Source organism: Necator americanus, chromosome III (genome assembly GCF_031761385.1).
Source record: "Necator americanus strain Aroian chromosome III, whole genome shotgun sequence".
Lineage (NCBI taxonomy): Eukaryota > Metazoa > Nematoda > Chromadorea > Rhabditida > Ancylostomatidae > Necator > Necator americanus.
Window position 1 is genome coordinate 25467822 of NC_087373.1, and position 22638 is coordinate 25490459.

The 22638-nt window shown below is 43.1% G+C and overlaps 1 protein-coding gene across 4 annotated transcripts in view; it reads right to left on the reverse strand.

The window, feature by feature from the left end:
• The window catches only part of RB195_010896 (uncharacterized protein), a gene marked incomplete at both ends in the record, with an annotated part of 35236 nt that extends 21062 nt beyond the window's left edge, over positions 1-14174 (reverse strand). The window contains 41 exons of one of the 4 annotated variants that reach the window (XM_064192089.1): positions 204-346; positions 401-521; positions 593-691; positions 2376-2482; positions 2541-2711; positions 2775-2909; positions 2964-3036; positions 3090-3265; positions 3574-3649; positions 3773-3922; positions 3978-4078; positions 4139-4346; positions 4409-4509; positions 5056-5149; positions 5247-5309; positions 5376-5451; positions 5509-5605; positions 6181-6299; positions 7296-7375; positions 7428-7577; positions 7634-7738; positions 7791-7939; positions 8417-8564; positions 8621-8769; positions 8831-8970; positions 9029-9152; positions 9758-9886; positions 9941-10108; positions 10181-10338; positions 10396-10519; positions 10579-10683; positions 10783-10902; positions 10955-11073; positions 11476-11583; positions 11635-11750; positions 11802-11854; positions 12322-12507; positions 12987-13118; positions 13730-13783; positions 13964-14063; positions 14118-14174. In XM_064192089.1, the coding sequence (XP_064049672.1) occupies positions 204-346; positions 401-521; positions 593-691; positions 2376-2482; positions 2541-2711; positions 2775-2909; positions 2964-3036; positions 3090-3265; positions 3574-3649; positions 3773-3922; positions 3978-4078; positions 4139-4346; positions 4409-4509; positions 5056-5149; positions 5247-5309; positions 5376-5451; positions 5509-5605; positions 6181-6299; positions 7296-7375; positions 7428-7577; positions 7634-7738; positions 7791-7939; positions 8417-8564; positions 8621-8769; positions 8831-8970; positions 9029-9152; positions 9758-9886; positions 9941-10108; positions 10181-10338; positions 10396-10519; positions 10579-10683; positions 10783-10902; positions 10955-11073; positions 11476-11583; positions 11635-11750; positions 11802-11854; positions 12322-12507; positions 12987-13118; positions 13730-13783; positions 13964-14063; positions 14118-14174 (4884 nt within the window). The remainder of the gene's footprint in view (positions 1-203; positions 347-400; positions 522-592; positions 692-2375; positions 2483-2540; positions 2712-2774; positions 2910-2963; positions 3037-3089; positions 3266-3573; positions 3650-3772; positions 3923-3977; positions 4079-4138; positions 4347-4408; positions 4510-5055; positions 5150-5246; positions 5310-5375; positions 5452-5508; positions 5606-6180; positions 6300-7295; positions 7376-7427; positions 7578-7633; positions 7739-7790; positions 7940-8416; positions 8565-8620; positions 8770-8830; positions 8971-9028; positions 9153-9757; positions 9887-9940; positions 10109-10180; positions 10339-10395; positions 10520-10578; positions 10684-10782; positions 10903-10954; positions 11074-11475; positions 11584-11634; positions 11751-11801; positions 11855-12321; positions 12508-12986; positions 13119-13729; positions 13784-13963; positions 14064-14117) is intronic. The other 3 variants (XM_064192087.1, XM_064192088.1, XM_064192086.1) reach the window with 3 other exon arrangements.
• Between the last annotated feature and the right edge of the window lie 8464 nt (positions 14175-22638).

The window sequence follows — 22638 nt, forward strand, 5'->3', positions numbered from 1 at the left end:
ATGTATCTACTATACGTTAATATCTACACTGGATCATGAACGCAAGAATTATAAACGAATTTCTAAACAATATTTCGATACTCGCAATTAGATGATTTCGCAACTTAAATGCCGTTCTGTAAGGTGAGTTCAAACTTCGTTTGGTCTGCAAATTTACTTCGCATGCTATGAACATCAAGTATGTCTGAGAAAGAAGAACTCACATTGCCCTCGCCGTCCACCCAACGGATTTCAGGTGGTGGGAACCCAGCCGAACTGCATATTACTATATAGTCAGTGCCAGCAGGAACGCGGATCTTGTTATCAGGTGCATCCACATTAACCTCAGGTTGCGAAGGTGCGATCACTACAACCAGCGCTTAATTGGTCATAGAAGTGCTAAACGAACAAACTCGCACACCTCCATCTCCAGTTGTGAACATGGACGGTTCACTAGCAGGACCATCAATTTCTCCGCGCGGAATGATCTTCACATGATATTTCGTATCTGGATTGAAATTCTCTCCATCAATAGGTACAACCTGAAAGGAGTACGTCCATTTCGTCGTTGTTCATGTACTCGTTCGCTAGAAAATGTAAATCTAAAACTAACAGTGATGTTGTCAGTGTCGTCTGGATCCGTATAGCGAAGTTCTTTCCAGTCCGTTTCATCAGTTGGTGGGTCCTCAGATGTGTAGAGGATGACGAAGTCCTGGATATGAGCAGGTCTTGTTGTTAAAGTGGCAGCAGCACTGGTACCATTCACACTGTTTTTATTTTGTAAATAACAATGTTAGCATGTAAAAATCTCTTTAAAAGTTCTCTATCTCTCGGATAGTCCAAATATTTGAATGGGTAAAAAGATCATATGGTATTTGAGAACGTAAATGAAGAGAATTATCAGCAGCGATTTTATACAGAAACATCTCCGTAGCATTTATGTGAGACAGAAATGTGAATACGATAAAAGCAATGGTTTCTGATTGATCGCCTTCGATCCGCAGCATTCATACGAAAAAGGAGTACAAATACGGTAAAACCATGGGTTTTTTCACTGTACTTCTATTCATGTCTCAAAGGAATGCTGAGGATTTGCTTGTGTATTGAACACATTCTATCAATCTTACACATTAAACTTACCACTTTATTTAAATCCTTACGAAACACGGCTAAGTCAACCTACTTCACTGTGAAATTTTCTATGAAGCTGAAATTTTCCCTTGTGCAAAACGAGATTTTTTCCCTTTCTGACTTCGGCAGTTCGAGAAGGAAACGATCATAATTATAACAGCAACCGTAAATGGACGTAACTCCGCCATGAGTCAGGTCTTCTTAACCTTTCTGAAGTGCACTCTTAGGACATTTCTTCAAATTTCACTTCTTCAAGCATCTTGCTCACCCAGAAGAGCAAATGGAGTTCAGAGGAATTGCTAAGTCAAGAGGCATGAAAGGAGGAATATAACACGTTTTGGGCCCGGAAAGCGTCCACAAATCTTATCGTGACCAGAAGAATTTGGTGTTAAGTTTCGACATGGAACCCGTCACGATTTTTGAAATGAGCTAAATGAAAAGCTCACCAACAGTTTAGTGGCAAAAGCAATGCAATTTCAATGACAAACAACACGAAATCTCATAGGTAATCGAGGATGAAAAAATATTTAAGGAGAAGTGAACGGAAAGTTTTAATAAATATTAACTGCTCATTACATATTCAAGTTGCTTTTTCTTCGAGAAAGCGACGTAGAACGAAGATGACAGTATGCAAGTATGAAGTGTAGAGACCACTACATGTCAGCGTCATCAGATAATAAAATGTTCCGTTGTTAGTGAGAAAATTATGAATGGGCCAGGGATTCCAGGATCTCATTCAAAACATCAACATTCCAACTTTGTTACATGACTATGCCCTGCATCCATAGAAACTGCTTTGAATAGTTAGAAGAAGCCAACTACTCGAAGAGAAGAAGAAAAAGAAGAACACAATAAGAGGCCACCTTTGAATTTTGCAAGTTTCAAACACTGTAAATACATGGTTGTCAAGGATTTCAGAGAAAGATTTTTTCATCACAGAACTGAAAGAGATATGTAGTTACCAAGTATTGAATCGTACGAGATACCATGAACCATTCTTATCATCACCTTCAAAATCATGGCTTTGTAATCACAAAAACAACCGAATTTGAGATGCAGACTTCAAAGAACTAGTAAGAAAAAATAATTCATGCGTTTTCGTTGTGATGATAAAATCTGATTAAGAAATATGAGGACGAAAACATTAAAATGACAATAAATCTGAAATTGTTGTCGAATACCAGTAACCATCGACTCGGATTAATTGACTATTATTTTCACTTAGTAAACTTAGCTCGAGTCGAAATATTCCTCTTGGGACTCACCTTAATTTGTTTGTCTGGTGATTCAGGATCTACAGGAGGTACAAATTCGATCATAATGGAGTTGTTGTCGAATACATTGATTTCCGGATTTACCACTCGTGCAGGTGCTGCATGTGAATGAAAAAGTGTGGATCAATAAGAAAGTTTGTGGAATAGACAATATACCGAGTGGAAGCGTGCGGATAATTTGCGGAGCAGAAAGGACTCCAGGTCCACGGTCGCTGACCGCCTGCACTCGAACCGCGTAGTTTTTCTTTGGATCGAGTTGAGGCAGCTGATGGTTGACATCTAAGCCATCTACAGTAGCAGTCTTCCATTCTTCAGGCTCCGTGGCTCCTTAAACGATCATGTCCTGAGCAATTTCAGCACGACTAGACAGCACAGAATTAACATTCTAACCTTCGGGTACTTCCCCATAGTGGACAATATAGTTCGTGATTCGTCCGTTCACCTCATCTGGTGTTGTCCACTCGACATTGATCACTTGGTTTGGCATAGGAAGCAGTACGATTTCGTTAGGAGGTGTACCAGGTCCTGAGGAGAACCCGATTATTCTCGAATATTAGACTTCAAGATCAGAAATCCTACCAGAGATTTGGATTTGCACCACCTCCTGGGTGCCTCCAGCTTTGTTCTCTGCCTTGCATGTTGCTGATGTGTCCTGAAAACATCTTTTTCCAGCAGCTAACTATTGAATGAGCATCTGGAACCTGCCTTGATTAAATCTGTGAGTTGTAGCGTCCTTCCTGGGATTCGCTCTCCATTTTCCAATACCCAGTAGACAGTTGGTTGTGGTATGCCAGTCGCCGAACAAACAATAGTTACGGAGCCTTTAGGATCAACAGAAACAAGGGTGGTTGGCGGATCCAAGGTGATTACAGGAGGCGTTTCTGGAAATAAGAAACTCTCTGAAGCAGCCAGTACGTTATGATTTCAACTAATTGATGAGTGCAAGCGTTGGATGTCTAGCACGCGGGACTGAGTCGATTTTGGACGTATGATTTACGTATTTAGCGTTTTAAAACAAATAACTGATTCTGTTTGGAGGCAATTAGCAGATAAAACTTAGGAAAAGTGTTAAATGAGCGAAATATAATTCAAGAAGAGCACGATCCATCAATTTGCCACATAGCTGCGAACAATACATACAACATGGTAAAAGAAACGTATTGATGGCTTAAATAGATGCATAGGGTACCTCCACTTCCCGTTTCGAACAGCGTTGGCTCAGATGCTGGTCCTTCCGACAAGTCGTTAGTGGCTGAGATTCGCACCTAAAACGTGCTAATGCGATGTCTCAAGGCTAACTAAGAAATGCATCATATCCCAGATAGAGGAGTTCATTTTGCCTCCGTTTCGCACCTCTAATAAAACAACCTCAAGTAGTCGCTTCTCACCTTATACGGCGTGTTTGGTTTGATGTCATATTGGTCCTTGTCAATTGTGATCGTACCGTGATCGTCGGTGGATGGCACTTCAATGCGGGGCCACATTTTGTAGTCCTCATCCACGGTCCCATCATCAGGTGCGAAATAAATCGTGTAAGACTGAAGCAAAACGTCCTTGAAGGTCATCTAAGATGGTAGACCAGCGTAGTCCTACCTTGATCGGTCCGTTAGGTTCTCTTGGCCCAGACCAGGTTATGTTCACTGTGTTATCTTCGGCCACCGCTGGCAAGATGTCTTTAGGTGAATCGAGTGGAGCTGTAAAGTAATATGTTTTTTTAACAATGGAACGACTTTGAAAGATATAATCATGAGCACCTCCGGAGACGGTATCGAAATGCGAAACATCCGAGTGCACTCCCTCTCCGGACGGATTCACAGCTGCAATCTTCACGTAATAAGGACTCTCCGGCTCCAGCTCCCCTCTTTCGAACACGAGTCGTGGCTCGCTTGGATCAGTCACTTCAAATACTTGCCATTGGTCTACTGGTTTCGAAGGATCTCCCGTCAGGTAGACTTTATAGCTCTAAATTTAGAGCTTGAAAGTTGCCCACACCAGTCGCTGGTAGTGAACGCAATGAGTCTAACCGTAATTTCTCCGTTTGGATACTTCGGAGCCTCCCAAGTTAGAGTGACGCGGTTGTCTGGGTCCACAATCGTTTTGATTTCCCGCGGTGGACTGCCAGGTTCTGGAAGGAAAACGTATATAGTTTAATCTTCGAGAGTAGTATCCATTTGTTCACTATTCCTCAGAAACTTCTACGGATATGGATAAAAGGCATCATCCCACGAATCTGAGATGGCGCGGGTTCAGGTGGGTTATGCTTATACAGGTTCGTAAGTAACGAGGAGGAATATGATTTCGTCCATTTCTTTCTAAATGCCGTAAAAAAACGGCCCGGAAGAAGAGGCTTCGAGCGTTCTGGGGCGCTACTTTCTACAACGAGTCGGACCGCGCCAGCCTTCTGCACGCGCCGCATCTTCCGGGCCGTTTTTTTACGGCAATTAGGAAGAAATGGACGGAATCACCCTCCTCCCCATAATCTACGACCCCGTATAGGCATAAAACCCGCGCCACCCCAAATTCGTGGGGTGGTGCTTTTAAGTGTTCTATGAAGACGAATCCTAGAAGACATCAGAAATTCGTGATAGGTTTTTTTCTGAAAAGGACTCTGCCGCAAGTAGTGGTCTTTCTTCGCAAGCTACGTATAATCTACCACCAGGAGAAAACTTACTGTTCACTATGAAAGAGTGTTTGTCTTCCACGGTACCATCCGGATTTCTGGCTTGACAAAGTAATGTCCTTTTTGTTGAAGTTGTCGAGTAAACCTGAAAGCATGAATAAGTAAAAAAAAATCAAACAATACATTCGCCCCTTCCTCCGTGCCTATTTGTACGGAATGCATGAAAAGCAATGAAGATTCACCTGAATAGAAATGTAACGATGATCCTTTGCTGGGTCAGGAGTGATAGGAATGGGAACGGGTTCCTGAACAGAAAACGATTATTGAAATACTGACAAACTTGTACGCGGCAGATTTTCTTCCACACTAACATCGCCGCTCTCGGTTGAGTTCATCGGCAGCCAGCTGTAGGAGACACTAGGCATCGGACGACCCTCAGCGATACACCTTCAAAGATTTTCGGCTACTCTCGGGTTTTCAACCTCAACCAACAAATATCCTTACTTGAAGTGTATGGGTTGAGCTGGGTCCACCTCTGTCTCTGCAACTTCATCACCAATGGGAGGGTCGCTGATCTCCAGTCTCACGGTAAGAGGAATTTCTGCAAAGAATAAATGCATTCAATACAAACGGAGGAAAATCTACTGCATCCTTCTACTAGGAACATGTTTTTGGATGCTGCGTCTTCTGTGGTCGGCATCGAATGTGTTCAGTTTTGTTCAGATCAGCTGTGTCCGCTTTCGATTGGCGCAGGGAAATGAGGAGATTGAGTGTCGCCTGAGGTGCAGAAAGAGTGCCCGAATGAGTTGCGTGCAGCCGATTGCACCCGGCTGAACATATCCTGGCCTACGGTGTGTCTTGGTCGACATTCGTGGCCAATACATTGAGAGATTAGAAATGAGTCAAACTTGTTTTATTCCTTATTTCTTTATTTCCTTTATTTTATTTTCTATCTTCTTTGTAGTGGACGAAGAACACTCGTGGAAGTAGCAGGCTCGGTTTAGCAAAAATCTACAGAATGTTCGTTTTAAAATCACATGAATTAAATATTTAGATAGTGTTCTCGTTACAAAAAGGGTCAACAATTTTGAGCGCAGTCATCTTTGTGGTATGTTTCGTCCATCACGTTAATGCAGTATTTTTATGCAATTAAAATGCTTGTTTAAAGTCACTCACGTCTTCTTCCGGTGGTCACTTCGTAGGCTTCGGAGATAATGCCTGGGCCATCATTCGTAGCAGCCTGGACCTTCACCACATAAGGCGTGTCCTCATCGTCCACGTGAACGGTGAGATTTCTGAGCATCTTTTGTTGGTTTATGCACCGTATATTGTTCATTCATTTCATTTCATTTCATTTCATTTCATTTCGACATAGTCGGGTCAATACGATATGAAGATAAACAATATAGATGCTGTAGTTGCGTAAGCGGCTGCGCTCGAAGCGGTGCGGTGGAGCGCAGTGATTAGAATCGAGGGAGTACCTTTGTTAGCATTCTTCGCTGCAATTCGCGATGGTCCCATATCGATCCCAGCCGCTTTCTTCAACGCACTCCTTCGAACGCACGCACACGCAACTGCACCGTGCTTCATATCGTTTTTCACCTTACTATACTCGTCGTCTGGACCAAGATACTGTGTGCAATTGCGGAAACACATGTGCCCGTAAACACGCCCAGTGAGAGAATGGGGGCGCGGAAGAGAGCAGAAATGACAAAAAGGGTGCGAAGTGTGGGCAGACGAAGAATGCAATTTTAACAACAGACGACGTACCGCAGAAATCAAGATGTGGCAAAAGTGAAATTACGAATGCGTCCAAGTCTCCGTAAAAAGAGGTTGTATTATAGTTAGAGAAAACAAAAATTTTGACTGTTAAGTTGTAAAGACGCTCTTTACGGATATATATGTATGTATACTGTAGCACGATATGCAGTAACATTTGAATACAATGTGAGGGCTCCCGCAAGAAGCGATATTACATAGGTACACAAGTGATCCAGTCAAAATACGAGAAAATGAAGAAGAAAGTGAAAAGAAACGAAAGCGGCGGAAGAGTGAAAATGTACGAAGCAAAATGATGGGCATATGCAGAAACGACTTGTGAAAAATTAGAAAACACATCCGAATATGAGTTGGTTTCTTAAATAATTTTCAACGGAAGGAAGTATAAAAGGAATTCAAAGTCGAATGAAGACTTTCTTTCCCGTTGAAAAAAAGAACCCGAAGCAGTAGTCAACGGAACTTCTAGGGTCTTTTTCAAGCTGATAAATTAAACGATTCCGATTGAACCTAACCTCACATCACCGTCGACCACTTGAGATTTCCATTCCGCTAATGGTAGATCAGGATCCTTGGTGTAGTAAACGATATAGTTCTGCAATAGAGAAATATCAGGATGAATTCGACTGGTTGCGCTTCATACGTACCTTTATACGTCCATTAGGCCTTTTTGGTGGTTGCCAGGCCACATCAAAACCAGTATGCATTGGAGTCGGCTGGATATTCATCGGCGCACTTCCCGGCCCAAGAATTTTCACCTCTGTCTTTTTCTCGTCTGAGCCTTCCGCGTTGACCGCCTGAATTGCGGTGACTTCCCGTTAGCAGCAAGCTGATCTCGGAAAGTGCATCTCACCTGACAAGTTGCCATTCCGGTCCTCGTTGTGCTCTGAGCAATCAGCTTGCTCCTTGAACGTTCCTGCGCATCCATCGGAGTTATGTCATAGACGCGGAACTCGTCCTACAACGCTATTAATGGAATCGAAATGTTGAAAAATGAGAAAATTTCTAACCTTTCCGTCTTCAACGAGTTGCCCGCTCCACAACCAGATAATTTTTGGTTTAGGTACTCCAATAGCCTCGCATTCAATGCTGAGTGGGTCGTTACTTGGCTCCTTGACGACCTGATCGGGTGGGGTCACCATCACGAAAGGAGGACGAGCTGAATTCGCAGGCACTTCATTCAGAATTCTATTCCTTGTCTTCTTAGCTTGATGTTTTTCTCGGCGGAATGCAAGAATCTGATTCCGAACAACGAGGTTTTCAAAGTCTAACACTACTTTCAAATTTGAAGATGCACAGCTGGTACGATTCATTCCAAGACTCGATACATGCGTAGTGACTTGTGTTGATCTGAGTCAGACGTAAACTTCACGTTACTGCAGCTCAGGGTCTATGATGTATCAGAACCCTGTTAATCGCCTGTATTTTTTTACAAGGATAGTGTTCAAAACAAAGAACAAAGAACAACAAATATCTTCGTTCTAACTTTGGCTTTTAATTTGATTTTGTCACTTTTTGAGAATGTTGCGTGATTTGTCACTGAGCTATCACCTTCGCCTCCTACTTGGTGCAATCCACCTCCTTTTATTCCGAATGAGTCGTTTACTTTATAGTGAACAAACGGCAGAAATCCTACCTCCCAGCCACGTGGTAGCATTAAATGCGCCACTAAGAAGTCCTTCACCGAGCTTGTTACGACCACGGATCCTGAAGGTGTACGGGGTCCTCTCGCTCAAGCCAGAAACGGTTGCCGTGTGAGTGTGAGGATCATCCACACGATGTACCTACAAACAATTCTAATCACCATCGAATGTACTACGGCACTGAAGGTAAGACAGACTTTCCACTGATCTTCAGGAAGGTTTGGATCGTCAGTATATAAGACATCGTAACCAGCCATGGGTGCGTTGGTTATTCGTGGTTGTTCCCATTGTAAGTTCACCTTGTCGCCATCCACTCGATATCGGATGCGCTCAGGAGCAGTAGGACCTGCAGCCAATCGCTTTCGCAGTTCTGTCATCACGAAAAAAAAAACGAGCTGCTAAATTACCAGTTACAGTGATGTTGATACGCTTCGTGCTCTTTCCAGCTTCGTTCTCCGCCACACAAGAAAAAACCGTGTTCTCAATGACACCGCCTATGTGCATCTTCATAAATAAGGTCTTCTCGCCGTTGTTCAATGGACGGCCCCTGTGTCGCTTGCTTTATTTTGATATTCTTATGGACACGAAAAATGTTGTTAGCCTACTTATGTTGCCAAGTAACCACTGGTACTGGATCGGCCCTCGTTATGTTACAGCCGAGTTCAAACGGTTTCAATGGGCCCACGAACAGCTCCTCGCCTTGCTCAATCGTTACGAGAGGTCGAGATGCTGAGAAGGACACATTTTTGATAATGTTAAGTATTTATTTGGGCTAAATTGAGAAATATTTAGTTGATTTATGAGGTTGAGCCTAACAGCTTGAAGGTTTTGTGGAAAACTGGAATTGTTACCATTTTTGGCAACGTCAAATCAGCTTTGATTTCATACCGTTTATGATTCTTCATCAGGAGATCTAAGGAAGTACCAATGTGCAAAGTACGATCCCTCAAGGATCATAAATCAGCTGCACATAGTCTATATGCTATATAGTACCGAACACTGCTCATTTATACACGCTAGCAGCTAGCGTTGCATCGATGTACTAACGTTAAGCAGACAACTACGGTATGTGCAGTTGCACAATTCTTCATTCGTGAAAGACAGACCCTTTATGAGCTACTCAAAACTGTAATGTGCAGCAAACGCGCGCTATACGTATTGTTCCAGCTGGATTTCTAAAAAAGAGTGCCGACAACTTTCTGTGCTTCCAAAGTATTCCTTGCAAATTCTGGCACATTTTCTGCAGGTTTTTCTTCCCTTCACCATATCCAGAGTTGGATACGATGAAATGCTGCTTATTTCTGTGTAGCAGTTTCAGTAAACGTTGAGCGAACCTGGTCTTAAAGTGGTCACAGAAGCAGGGTTGCCCAGTCTGCCCGGCCCCATCTGGTCGTTCGCTCGTAGTCGAATGAAGTACTGTGTGTTGGGACGGAGATTTTCAATTACTGTGTTACGGTTCGGCTCTGCAACACACAACCTCTGAGATACTGCCGAAGAGCACCATCTGTGTAACCCACCTTTCACTTCCAAGCGCTGCCAATTCTTGATTGGTTGGTTTCCGTTGTTCGTGTAGTATACGGTATAGCTGGTAATAGGTCGATTGATTACGTGTGGCGGATCCCAACGGATTGTAATAGTGGTCCTTCCTGACAGCGCACCACGCAGCACCGGAGCCGAACCAGGTCCTAGGTAAGAACACTTTGCTTGCTTACATACTTGTGTATATTGCGTACACTTGCGCTGCGCGCATTTCTTACCTGTGATGATCACTTTCACAGTTCTTTCTACGTTACCCAACGTATTATTCGCGTGACAAGTGAATTCAGCATTTCTGAATAGCTCTTTGATGATGAGGATTTGTTCGTTCTTCACCGTCCCCGCCTTGAGGGGAATGTTGTGCACACGCTCATCACCCCTATAAAAAGTTCATTCGTGGAAATCACAGAGAACCTGGCTGTCCAGTAAATGCTACCTCTGCCAGAAAATATCAGGAAAAGGATAAGCGACAGCAGAGCAGGTGATGTTTATATTTCCTCCTGGCGGCACTTCATAGGGTCCTGCCGGTTCAACGTACAACTTCGGAGGTCCTCGCAGAACTGAAAACAGCTGTACCTCAGGTGGTCATCCTCAGACGAAAAAAAAAGAAATAACCGACGTAGACATTTGGCTCCCTTCGGACAGGTACACGAATATTGGTTGTCGTCAATAGACAAGCAAGAACACCCCGCCAGAGATCTACACAGCGTTTTTGGAATCGGCTCTAAAAGGCACATCAACGTTTCAGACATAAGAAACAGATAATTAGCAACTGTTTTGCGAGTTCGTGTGATGTGAGCAAAGAAATGAGAAAACGATGTACTTATGCATGTCTTGCCATCGGTGTCCAGGGTCATTCCACGCGGACATCGACACTCCACATGTTCGTCGTTCACGGACAGGCAAGAGTGACTGCATCCACCGTTGTCGGCCTCGCACAGTCCTGCACGGTGGGATTGCAATTTGCACACGATAGTCCTGCGGACTGAGCTCACCTTTTCCGCGACAAACTGGCAGCGTGTTGACCCACGACTTCTGATGACAGAACAACGTATCGACTTCGTCGATCATTTCGTAGCCGAAGTCACAGTGATATTTTACGAAAAGAAATGACCTGAAACGTGTTCATCTGGCCACTCACATCGTACACAATTTTAGCCACAACACTAGCTCTCGAAGCTCCTAGGATTTTTTACCCCTGAACATATATTTAGAAGGTGTAGCTCTCAAATGTGTAGCGTGTGTATGTATTTACATTGCAATTCACTGCAATTATCCTCATTATTACAGAAAGTGACCTGAACTCAGACGCTGAACATTGTGACTCCTTCTCTGCGATTTTGTTTACCGTTTATTATACCTGCAACTTGTAATCTTCTGCGGTTTTAGGACTAGAGGTAAATGGCAAAAGAGAGAGCCGTGTACCGTAGAGCTGAGCAACCTAGTTTTTATTATGACCATCCAAGACAATTGGCATTAAGAATACAAATGATTAAATTGATATAAGAATACTCACTTCGGGGTGAGAGTCATGTTCTTAGGCATAAGTTTCCCTTGCTGTCTGTAGTATTGTACGATAAGGCGTCGTAGATTGTCGGGCGGTACAAAAGCCATCGCTCGAACCCTAAACATCTAGAGTCTACGAGTTCTAGCACAACGATTAAATGGTACTCACGTTGCGTGTGGAACTACTGGAGGTGCTACCAGCCCAGATGTGGTCCTACCCGTCACATCTGTACATGTCGTGTCGAGGTCTTCGTAATGCGGGTAGCATATTTCACGTCCTGATGCCTACAACGAGGAAGATGCTCTCCAGCTTTGATGCCGCCTTTTATGTCTCACCCTTGATATAACACACTTCCCAGCGTCCGGAGGTGGAATCGGCGGTGATGACACTGAAAAGAAGATCGCATTGATCCGGAAGATTTAAAATATGAGGTAAGCAGCGAGCCAGCGAGCAGACATAGTAGCATGCTGCACTAGATGGGACAGTCAAATTGGCAACCGATCCAGGCACCTCGGAAGCTAGCGAGCATGTTAGTATGCCGGTTAGGAAATATATCCATGCTGTTAAAAGATGAAGCGTTGCTTTGAAGCTGGAGCATCTCCATAGAGGCAGCGGGTGGTCCTAGGCAGAACTTACCAAGCCGGCACACCTCACAACGTGCTACACAATTACCAGCACTGCAAATATCACAACAACTGGTGACGTTTTCACAACGCTGGCTGTTGCCACGACATTATCTGGGAAGCTGCCTAGTGGTCCGTGTAATCCTGTTCACGATATCGTTACGATTAGTCGACCGCAACACGATGAGGGGTCACGACACTCATCTTTACACTGACTACGACTAGCGCTTGCCTTCTTCGTCCATTCCGCAAAAGTGGGAGGCTTGATCAGCAGACACAACGCAGCGACCGGTCCCGTTTGCGCTGAGAACCACTGCGCCTCGACTCCCATAGCGAGCACTGTCATCATCTGAATCGCTTGCCACGTCTTCTGATGCCTTCAGCTTCGTTTTTGACTTGCACCTCGAACCGGGGCCTCCTGTAGACATGCCCCCACCACTACATACTACTCTCTAAACTACATCAGAAGATCAATCCGATGTTCTGCTAAACTTATAGTGAGATCGTAAATGCTGAGAAGAGAAAGATGTGAATAATCCTCAATGATAGACTGAAAGAAGTGAAGCTGGCGGTGTAGGAGCGTCAATGAGGTCGAATGGAGGTATGTCGTCTGCCTTTTCTAATGAAACTGTACATGCCTTTAAGTGCCTGTGCGACTGCGTAGCGTATTTGCAGTTTTCGATTATCAAAAGCATGCTGTTTGGTCGGCAGAATGAAAAATGGTCTCTCAGACGCCGATCCTCGTTCACAGCGAGCGAGAGCAAGGTTTGCAAAGTGCGGTGCATAAGAAGTTTGCCGTGAGGAAGATGAAAGCAGTGAGTTCGGCGAAAGCCTCAGTCGCTGAGAGGATCGGCCAGGAGACCTGAACATGCGGTGCAATAACTTCCTAGCATCTACCTAGAATCGGACAGTATCTGGCTCTTTTCGCCCTGCGACGCCTCAGCGGTTCCGGGTAAAGGACGTCTTGATAGTACGTCGAGGCACGCGTTGCATCGAAACCCGGCAATACCACTACGACCGGTTGTACATCTTAAACTCAAAACATTCTCTTCATTGCTCTCGAGCTGCTCCCTCACCTTTGAAACTACTCACGGAATTCGGTTCGTGACAGGATGTTCTACGCTAGGCCATGTTATGTTCTTTTGAAGTCGCCTGCCCTACGTACAATTTGAAAAAAGCGGAAAATTCGATACATTCGCATTTTCTCCTATGACTAAGTGCGGATTCTACGCTAAAGATTCTGTTCAGCACTTCTTTTTTCGAAAACAAGAGTGACGAAGACAAACAGCTGTATTGCCAAAAGCAGAATTATAACAGCTCCATTTTGAAAGAACTTTTAGATGCCAGCTTCACTTTGGCGAACAAGTAGTTGAATTAGTGGTTTCAATAATGAGAAACCTTAGCTGCGACTTGCAACTACTACGTAGAAATCTGGATAGCTGGATAAGATTCCGTGCAGCAGTTGCATCATTTGAAAATGCGCGAGCATTTCGGAGTCTTCGCCTCACTTCAGCGGTTGCATCTTTACTTGGACTTTCTAACGGAGAAGACCGCCGAAAACCTCGCGCCTCTCGAGGGAGAGAGCCTGTACTTTTACGCGCCTGAGCGCTAAATTTTTTGGCAGTGGTAATTTTAATCACCTGGCAGTTTCCTCCTCATTGACTTTCTTACAGTGCAACAATCATTGAATTCACCTGCAGAAAAATTCAACATGAAGATGAATTGAAGAGTTCAAGAAGAGACAGCGAAGAAATAAATAGCTTGAGGAAAACAGAATGAGGTGAAAGAGACAGAGAAGAGACGAGGAACATTCGTGTGGATTATGGTGGACGACCTTCGGCCACTACCTTCGATACCCTGTCTTACGGACTTACTTCGTGTCGGCGCTCGCTTAACTCGCCGTAGCTCACGCATCCATTCCTGGATTTGCAGATCACCCTGCAGATCGTCCACAGCCGTTGTCGGCACCAATTCCTGTACACTGTCCGTTCTTTCGAGATTCACGTAAAGCTCGAGATTTCCAAGTACCTGTGCAGAAATGGCCAGCGCCCATAGCGCCAGAAGGAGCAGATGAGGACCGTTCATCTAGTCGCTCTTCTGAAATGGACACCTTCAGTAGCATTTATTATCTCTCAACGGAATCTTTGGCGTCCGCCCGTCGGCCACTCGTGTCATAGCTTGACCGATTGCTTTTACACCGCATAAGTTTGCGCATTTCACACCTAATCATCCGTTGTAGCCGCTTTCAATTTTGCGACGCATCACTAATGAAACTAGATCAATGGTTACGAGAACTACTGTACTTTTAAGACACTACCGACGCTAGTTGTTTTGCAATTTTCCTGAATTCTTAGGGTTCGAATTCTGAGCTAGTAAAGTGCAGCTAAAAATGCCGCTGATCGCTCGCAGTTGCTTTTCGAAGGTCTGCTTGCCAAGTTGAACAATTTTTACACTGAAACTACACGTGTGTCCGCTATATATTAGAGGAGTGATCTTTGTTGACTATTTAAACGCTCCATTCGATCCATTTGTGCCAGATGTTGCCAAATGAAGCGATACCAGCTCAACGGTCTTCAAGAAAAAACTTTGAGTCGCAATCGCTGCGGCATTTCCTCAGCAATCTCAGCAGTAAGGAAGGATTTTACTAGGCATTAATGAAGTGGGCAGATTTCGAAAAAGTGATTTTGAACAAACATTTCTGGCCCTTCCACTTCTGAACTTGTTAGTTTTTTTTTTCAAACTGAAATCTGGAAGGACGAGGAAATGAAGTGAACGACCAGCATCTTTCTCTTTTCCCGTTTCAGTTCATGCTTCTCGTACTTTGTGATACCTTTTGGTGACGGCTCCTTGCAAGCTAGAGAACGAGCCCACTAACCCCAAAAAAGTGCACACATGTACTTCACAGTACTTCCGTCTACCAATATTCTGATGAACTAATGAAACCTCAAAGCTGAACTGACCTGTTTGCCTGTAGAACTATTGTGGTCAGTTTAGTGCCCCATACACTGAGTCGAGACAAAGATACTGACCTCCTGTGGACTGATACCTTTCGATCGTGAGTCGTCTGAAAAGTACGCGATCAAGAAACGAGCATTCATAATTATGACAATGACGCTGGCGAGAAACAATGGTTTCGAATGGAATAAGCTAGGGACAGGACCAGAAGTACATGCGTTGAATTGCAAGGATTCATCATAGCAATCTTTCAGAGGGGCAGGGAAATGTAGCGTAGTACATAGCAGAAGTGCGAGAGAGTGAAGAGCGCAGGGGTGTTCGTAGTGTAAGAGGTAATGGACACATTGCTCCTTCTTTTTCATCGAGGGCAAGTCGCTCAGTTCCCGGACGTTCGTACGAATCCACTTGTTTTGGCGTCCCCATTCGAAGGAAGTGCGAAAGCTGTGCACTTAGGATAGACTAGGTTGGGTCACCAGAACCCCGACGGAGTGCATGAGCGACTGAATGCGGATGGGACGGCATCGAAGCTTCCTATGGCGTTTACTGTTTTGGAAATTCGATCCTCCACCACAGGACATTGGCTGCCACAGGGAACGGCGCTAGTTTTTGTTCGCCGTTCGGCTATGGACGAAAAAGACGGCATTTGCACGGATGCCTACTATCAACGAAGGCAACGAAAGGAGGTACAGTCCTTCCCAGAAGGAGGCCATATACACATGGCCAGCAACAAACGTAGAGGAACGCACTGGACACAATTTATATCTCTGCAAAACGAGGCACCGCCCCAACTCTCATCAACATATGGGTGTTTCTTTCGAATAAACTATTATTATGAATAAACAGCAAGCAAATGTTACATCAAGGGCAGCTGCAGTTACTGTCGCAGCGCTTTTTCAGCGGAATAAAATGCACTAGTGATTTGAACTAATTTACCGTACATCTCTTCGTACTGCATGGCATCGCACTGCCTTAGATATTGCCTCGTCCAAGATGTCGGAGAACCTACTGAATTAATGCATGAGTGAGTGATCTTTTAAACTTATAGCTCCCCGGAAAAGTTCATAGCGAGCAGTATGTGGTCCCAACATAAATGTCATCCGAAACTTCTCGTACTTTCTAATCTGTCTCTCCAACTCTTGTCGGTGCGCACACATTTAGACAAATTTAAAAATAGAAATATGAAAGTCGTTTCTTTCCAATCTGACCAGAAATCTTCAAGCTCCATTCCTTTAGTTTATCCACACAATTAGCACCAAATTTCCAATCACGGAGCTGTCCGTAGGCAGCACCGAGTTTGACGAGTCATTTATGAATGTATGTGCCTTATAATTTATAATTCTACTGCAGTTTGATCATATCCTTAACACGTATCCTCAAAAGACTACACATGCGGCTCCCGATCCCTTATTCATCTCTCGATTTTTCGAATTTCTTTTCTTTTAAAGTCAATATACTTGTATTCAGATATGGAAATCAGCATTATCGTTAATGAATAAAATTATGTTTAGACATATTAAAGCAGTAGAAAATATGAAGATTTGCAATTACAGTGTATAATCGGGTGAAGCATGAGATAGCAGATCTAAAGGGCATCTCTGATGCACCAACAGTTGTCGAAAAGGATAAACAATTACTCATCCATGAAATAAATAACAGAGGTGGAAATTCGCCAGCAAAGTGAAACGACTACTGAAGCCTATGAGAAGTGCGAATGAATCTTTAGATGAAAGACGTTGTGATTGCAGGTCACTTGTATGCGAAGAATTTCCAAAAATTACCGCTGAGAATAGGGCAAATGTTGCTCTGCTATTGTTTTCTTAATTCACACGAAACCCTACGTTTTCTGCTCTCCTGCTTCCCAAAAGGCCTAACGCAAAAAAAGAAAGACGTTTCTACAATAACTCTAGAAATCCGAGAACCTTGAAATTCAACACTACTACAAAAACCACTCATCTAAGTAGCGATGGTCTTCTTCCACTAAGGTAGGGAAATCGACACCGCTGATCACATAATTCACATGGCGCAACTCTTGGCCAATTGATACGGTAGCCTATGTCATTGCTTGATAAGACTGTGCACAAGGAAACGGAGAAATGATTCGACGGACCACTTCGAAGGGTTTGAGTCCACGTGCACGTCGCGCTATTCATTATTAACGTGGAAAAGTCTGCAAACTTGCCGCAGCGCACAAAGACCCACATTTCATCCGTCACCTCTTCGGGCACTGTAGCACTTGTAGAAGAAGCGCTTGATTGGTGAGTGCAGGGCGGCTGTGTAAAATCCTCCATATAAATTTAGATTAGGCGACAAAAAAAGAAAAGGAACTGCTGGAACTCGAGAACTTTCGAACGATGGCGAATGCAGGTGAAGAAGCTGACAAAACAATGACAGTTGCATATTTTGCGTAGCTCTTTTACTGCTTGTTTTCTACGCGACGAAGTCAACAAAAACAAGGCGATCAACGAACGAGAACAGTTTGCGAACGTAGTGAAAATCAGTAGCTCATAGAAGAGATGCCGCTACTATTACAACCATGAGTGGCGTCGTCAGTTTCTAAACATTTCCAGGCTACAAGAAGATGCAGAAAGGCGAAGCAGCTCCTGTGTGGATGAACTGTCTTTATTCATATCTTCGGAAAAGCCTCCTTGCATGCATATAATTATGAATACGCAAACTCGTTTAGCTTGGATACGAGTCCTGGCGCCTTCGAACTCATCCTTCATTTGTACTTGTATGATCGACTGATGTGACTTCAACGAAATAAAGAAGGACTGCGATGAGTTTAGAACTCCCGAAATTGAATAATGTAAGTTTCACATCACTTTCAGCAAACGCTACAATGTTGGCGTTGCTGCAAACGTGGAAGACCAAGTAAAAACCAAAGGGCTTGTCATGCGTTAAAAGAGCGGGCAAGGTTCTCCCCACAATGTAACGATAAAAACTTCTACGAAAAGCTTAGCGCCAAGCACTGACGGATGCGGTTGAGCGATGGACTGATTCCGCGCGAATTGTCAGGATAGATTCGAGAACGTAATTTAACATTAGTTCGAGCGGAAATCAAAGGAAAGTGAAAGTGACTCGGAGAAATTCCATTGTTTAACAGCAGCAATAAGGACGAAGTAAGCGAATCAACGAAGGATCAAATTGCATCTTCAACAAGAATCCCTTCAAGCACGAAGATGGGAATGAAAAAAAAGGAGAAGAAGAAAATATGTTGTAGAACAATGAGTCAGCATGAGGACATTCCTAACTCGAGGCGACGCATCGCCCGTTGCATAGGTTGTAATGAAGATTTTTTGCCACCAGTACCAGGATGATGTTGAGCAAATGTTAGGTACAAGCCAGGTCGTTGCATTCGTCACCGCTACCACAGAAATTAACTCGCGTTGATGTTTACAGTGTGAATCCTGGATTAACAACTCAACAGAATGCATCTTTTCAGAGTTTTCTCAGAAACAAAGCCGGGAATCGTGATTGCTTTTAGCACCGCGATAGTGCAATGCAATTGAAAGAGCACGTTCAGTGGCTATAAACAGTGTAAACGCTCGTCGTCCAGGTAAGATCAGTTGCTGCCACTCTGAACCACATCAGCGATGTAATAGACATAGCAAAGACGAACTGAGCCGGGAGTATCCTAGTCGCCTCCTCGCACCTGGTCTGTTGGACCACTTGGGCGGTCATGCCCTTGAGCACGGAGCGCCAGACGATGATGAGCGATCCGCGGCTTGTATTCCGTCCCGAAAAATGCCGCAATTTGTCCGCTTAACCCGAGGTGTAATGCCAACCGACGCGAGCGTGGTGCTCACAACACTTGCGATGACTTGACTTGAGAGCGTGATAAATAATCGAAACTTAGCAGTTCAGGTTTCTGGCCGCAAAGAACAACAAAGAATTCAACAATATCCATTTCTCTGTTGCTGAGATCACGGTGAAGACCTGGTAGCGCTTGTTGTGGGAGGAGTTCGCCTGCTAAATCCTTCCGCTCTAAGTTAAGCTCTGTGCTCAACGAGCAAGTCGTGAAGTTACATTAACGTCACAGCTGTAATGCTAATTCGTTTTCCAAAAACTAGCGGTGTTGCCGGCTACAAGTTATTCTTGCTCAGAGGATTGTTGACTGCCTCAGTGAATAGCCCCCATTCCAGCTGACCTAATTCATTGCTATTCTTATCAGTATTACTATATCCTGTCTAAACTATCAGACGTACTTTCACTCTGTGATGAGAATGTCACGATATCAAGTAAACTGCGCTAAAATGTTTATCTCCTATAATATTACTCCCCATCTCGTTTCTATTACTAGTATCTTCAGCATTTAAGAAAAAACACCAAAAATTTCTCCACTGTGATTCGTGCTAGGGAGACTTCTCATTCTTTTTTCTATTTTTTTTCTAGTGAAATAAGAAGAATATGTAATATCTATTAGGAATATTGTTGCTGTTTCCGTTGTATTTAGAAATGTTCCTCACCGTCACCCTACCAACTCATTCATATATGTTACCGCAAGGTTTTTCCTTTGCGCAGAATATTCGTTTTAATAGCGGCATGTACTACACCACATCTATTCCTCGAAAGCAGTTCCGAAGCACCACGAATGCGATGAATATTATGTAAGTAAGTAAGAAAATGTGAAAAATCCCTAATCCATGCCAATGTCCGGACAGCCACACATCAGGTCACCGAGCACATTCCTTCCTCTTATTTTCGAGAAAGAATCAAATAAATTAAGATAAATTTACATAGAACAGCTAGGGTTCAGCATATTTCCAACGACCCAACGGAATGAATCATCAAGCTCCTTCTTGCCAACCAATGGGGTTCGATGTGTGACTGCTGTCCTCCGCAAAAATAGGCAATACGAGAAGATTTTCGGAGAGAAGGGCAAACAACGTTTATAAACAGATCATATATTCGAGGGAGCGGAGCAGAGTGTGTTGCTGTACCCAGAAAAAAACAATATTATGATCGAACGATGCGTATCCACAAAAAACATCCACCACCTTTGTGATGGGTTCAAAACATAGAGGTTGTGAAGTTCCTGGAATCTAGGACTTCGAGGTGATGACGGGATTATTCCTAACCCAACCCAGGACAACTGTGACAGTTGGATGAGTTTTGACGGAATGTTTGGTGTCGGGAATATTTATGTGTCGTCCCACACACTTCAACCACCTGTTTACGCGCATCAATCAATACACATTGTAATTTAGTATAATTAAAGAAGTCAGCACCGGAGTTCATTAAGAGCCAAATTCTGAAGCACTTGCATAGGAGCTGCTGTTAGATTTTATTTATTACAGTCATTTATTCTTTTTTCTCATTGATTAACTGAAGCAAATAGGAAAATAAAAGTTTGCAGTGAAATGAGAAGATAAGGGAAAGTAAGTTAGATAAGTACTATTGCTAGTAAAAATTCACCTTGAAACAAAACATGTAACTGTGCATGCAATAAAGCGTAGAACGTGATGATAAAAAAGAAAATATGTTTGAGCTGTTATGAGGACAAATACGAACGCATGAATGCACTTAAAACTTATTGACTTACGAAAAAAATATTTTTCCCATATGAATGATTCTTATTCGAACCTAGTGGGAATCATTTCAGTAAAAACGAATGATTTCATCCTCATTTTCATAAGCATTCAAATATTCAGCCATTGTTAATTCTAATATTAAAATCTACTATTATTACTTAGTAATACATTTACATATACTATATATATGTTATACTATATACTATATATATATATATATATATATATTTCTGATTGAAAACTTTTTTGATATATACTATATCAAAAAAGTTTTCAATCAGAAATATCCTGCTTGAAGAACGTTGGATCACCTCATTTAAAAGGATTTTACATCTGAGCACATAACCCTGGTTAACCGTTCGCCATTTAGCATTAATACATCATCTATCTTGGAGCTTACGCGGTACCGCTGGTCCGTAACCTCGGATCAGGCCTGTGATCCAGATTCTCTACGCAGAATTATTTTGCGAAGAATTCGCAATTTCATTGCCATTGCCGTCACTGTAGGAGACCGCAGGCTGCTGCGTTAAGGATTTGGATCAAAATGACCCAATCCGCATTTTTGACAGAGCGTCACATAAAGCTGCCACCCGATAGAAACCCAATTTATCAAAAATAAAAGACTTGAAACGGTCTCCAAATAGGTGTTTCTTTAACACGCACTTTACACAGATTTTCCCCGCACTATTCGAATAAAATTAGAAATTATGTTGGCGAAAAGGTGTAAAAAAGCGTCGTTGTACGATCCTTCACGACGATTGCATTTTTTAGGCTGCGAGCGGACGATTTTATCTGCTAAGCGTACGGAATAAATCAGTGCTTCTACGATTCATCTGGACATCGTTGCGATGACCGCAACTGCAGCATCTGGTGGCTCGACGCGCCGGAAACAGACGGTGCGCAAGGAGAAAAACGTGAGACCGCTTGCACTTCTCTCCCGCTAACTCGCTACTCCTTCGGCGACGTATCTTTTTTGCGCACGCTTGGCGGGGTAAACTGCAAGTTTCGTACTGAATCCTTTTCCCTTTTGTGTAATTAGGATATGGTGGATCAGCAGACTGGAGATATGTATAAGAAGGACTAGTTTGTTCAGAAAAAGAAAAGCTAAAAATGTTAGAACACTTGAAATAACTTGAAATGAGGGATTATTTGAAGCATCTTAACGCTAAAATTTATTGTTGCACCGTTTTTACAATTTCCGTAACTGCATCTTTGTTATTCACTATCGGCTCACGGACAATGATTCACTGTGAACTATTTTAGTATTTTATTTTATGCATTATCTTAGCTAATTAATGTACAATCTTAGCTACAGCTCAAGAAAATCAATTAAAAACTACGTTTCAACATGCCAAGATTCAAAGACAGTCGAACATGGGCAACACTGTGAACTACGATTGGAGCTCACCCATTACAGTACTGATATGAAGGTTCCTGTTCTTCATTTTCAACGAGTACTGGGGTTGCTAAGTCCAACACGACTTTCTTTTCATTTTCTCTGCGGTCAGAGCCATATATCAGGAATCACCGCACATAGCATCATCCTAAAAAATGCGAAATAGTGATCTGCCACTCGCATTTTTTTTAAATCCTTTTCTTCTTCAAACAAAATTCCCGACATTTTACGTGTTTACATTACATTTAATGTGACAGTTCACTAAAACTTCTTAACACATGCTCCGAGATCTGATTCGTATTACTACGCACTGAATAATTAGAATCGCGTTATGCGCAGTGATAATGTGGTGCTGAAGCGATCCCGCGTGTTTTTTCTAACACCGTACGCTGTAAACGGGACGCTGAGGTTGTGTAGAGTTCGTTTTCCTAGCAGAACGAGACGCGAGCTTTCGTTATTTTAGTCTACAGTCCACAATGTTCAGAAGTTACTAAAACATTGTTGTTCACTTTACTGCGTTTTTTTAGAAGAAGACGAATTTGAAAAATTTGTCTCTTGTGTGTAAAGAAATCAGAGAAATTGTCCTGTAAACAATTTTCCTGGGATAGGTCTAGTATTTCCAGGAAATTCTGGATTGAAGCCGAATGCATTCTCAAGCGCAAGGCAA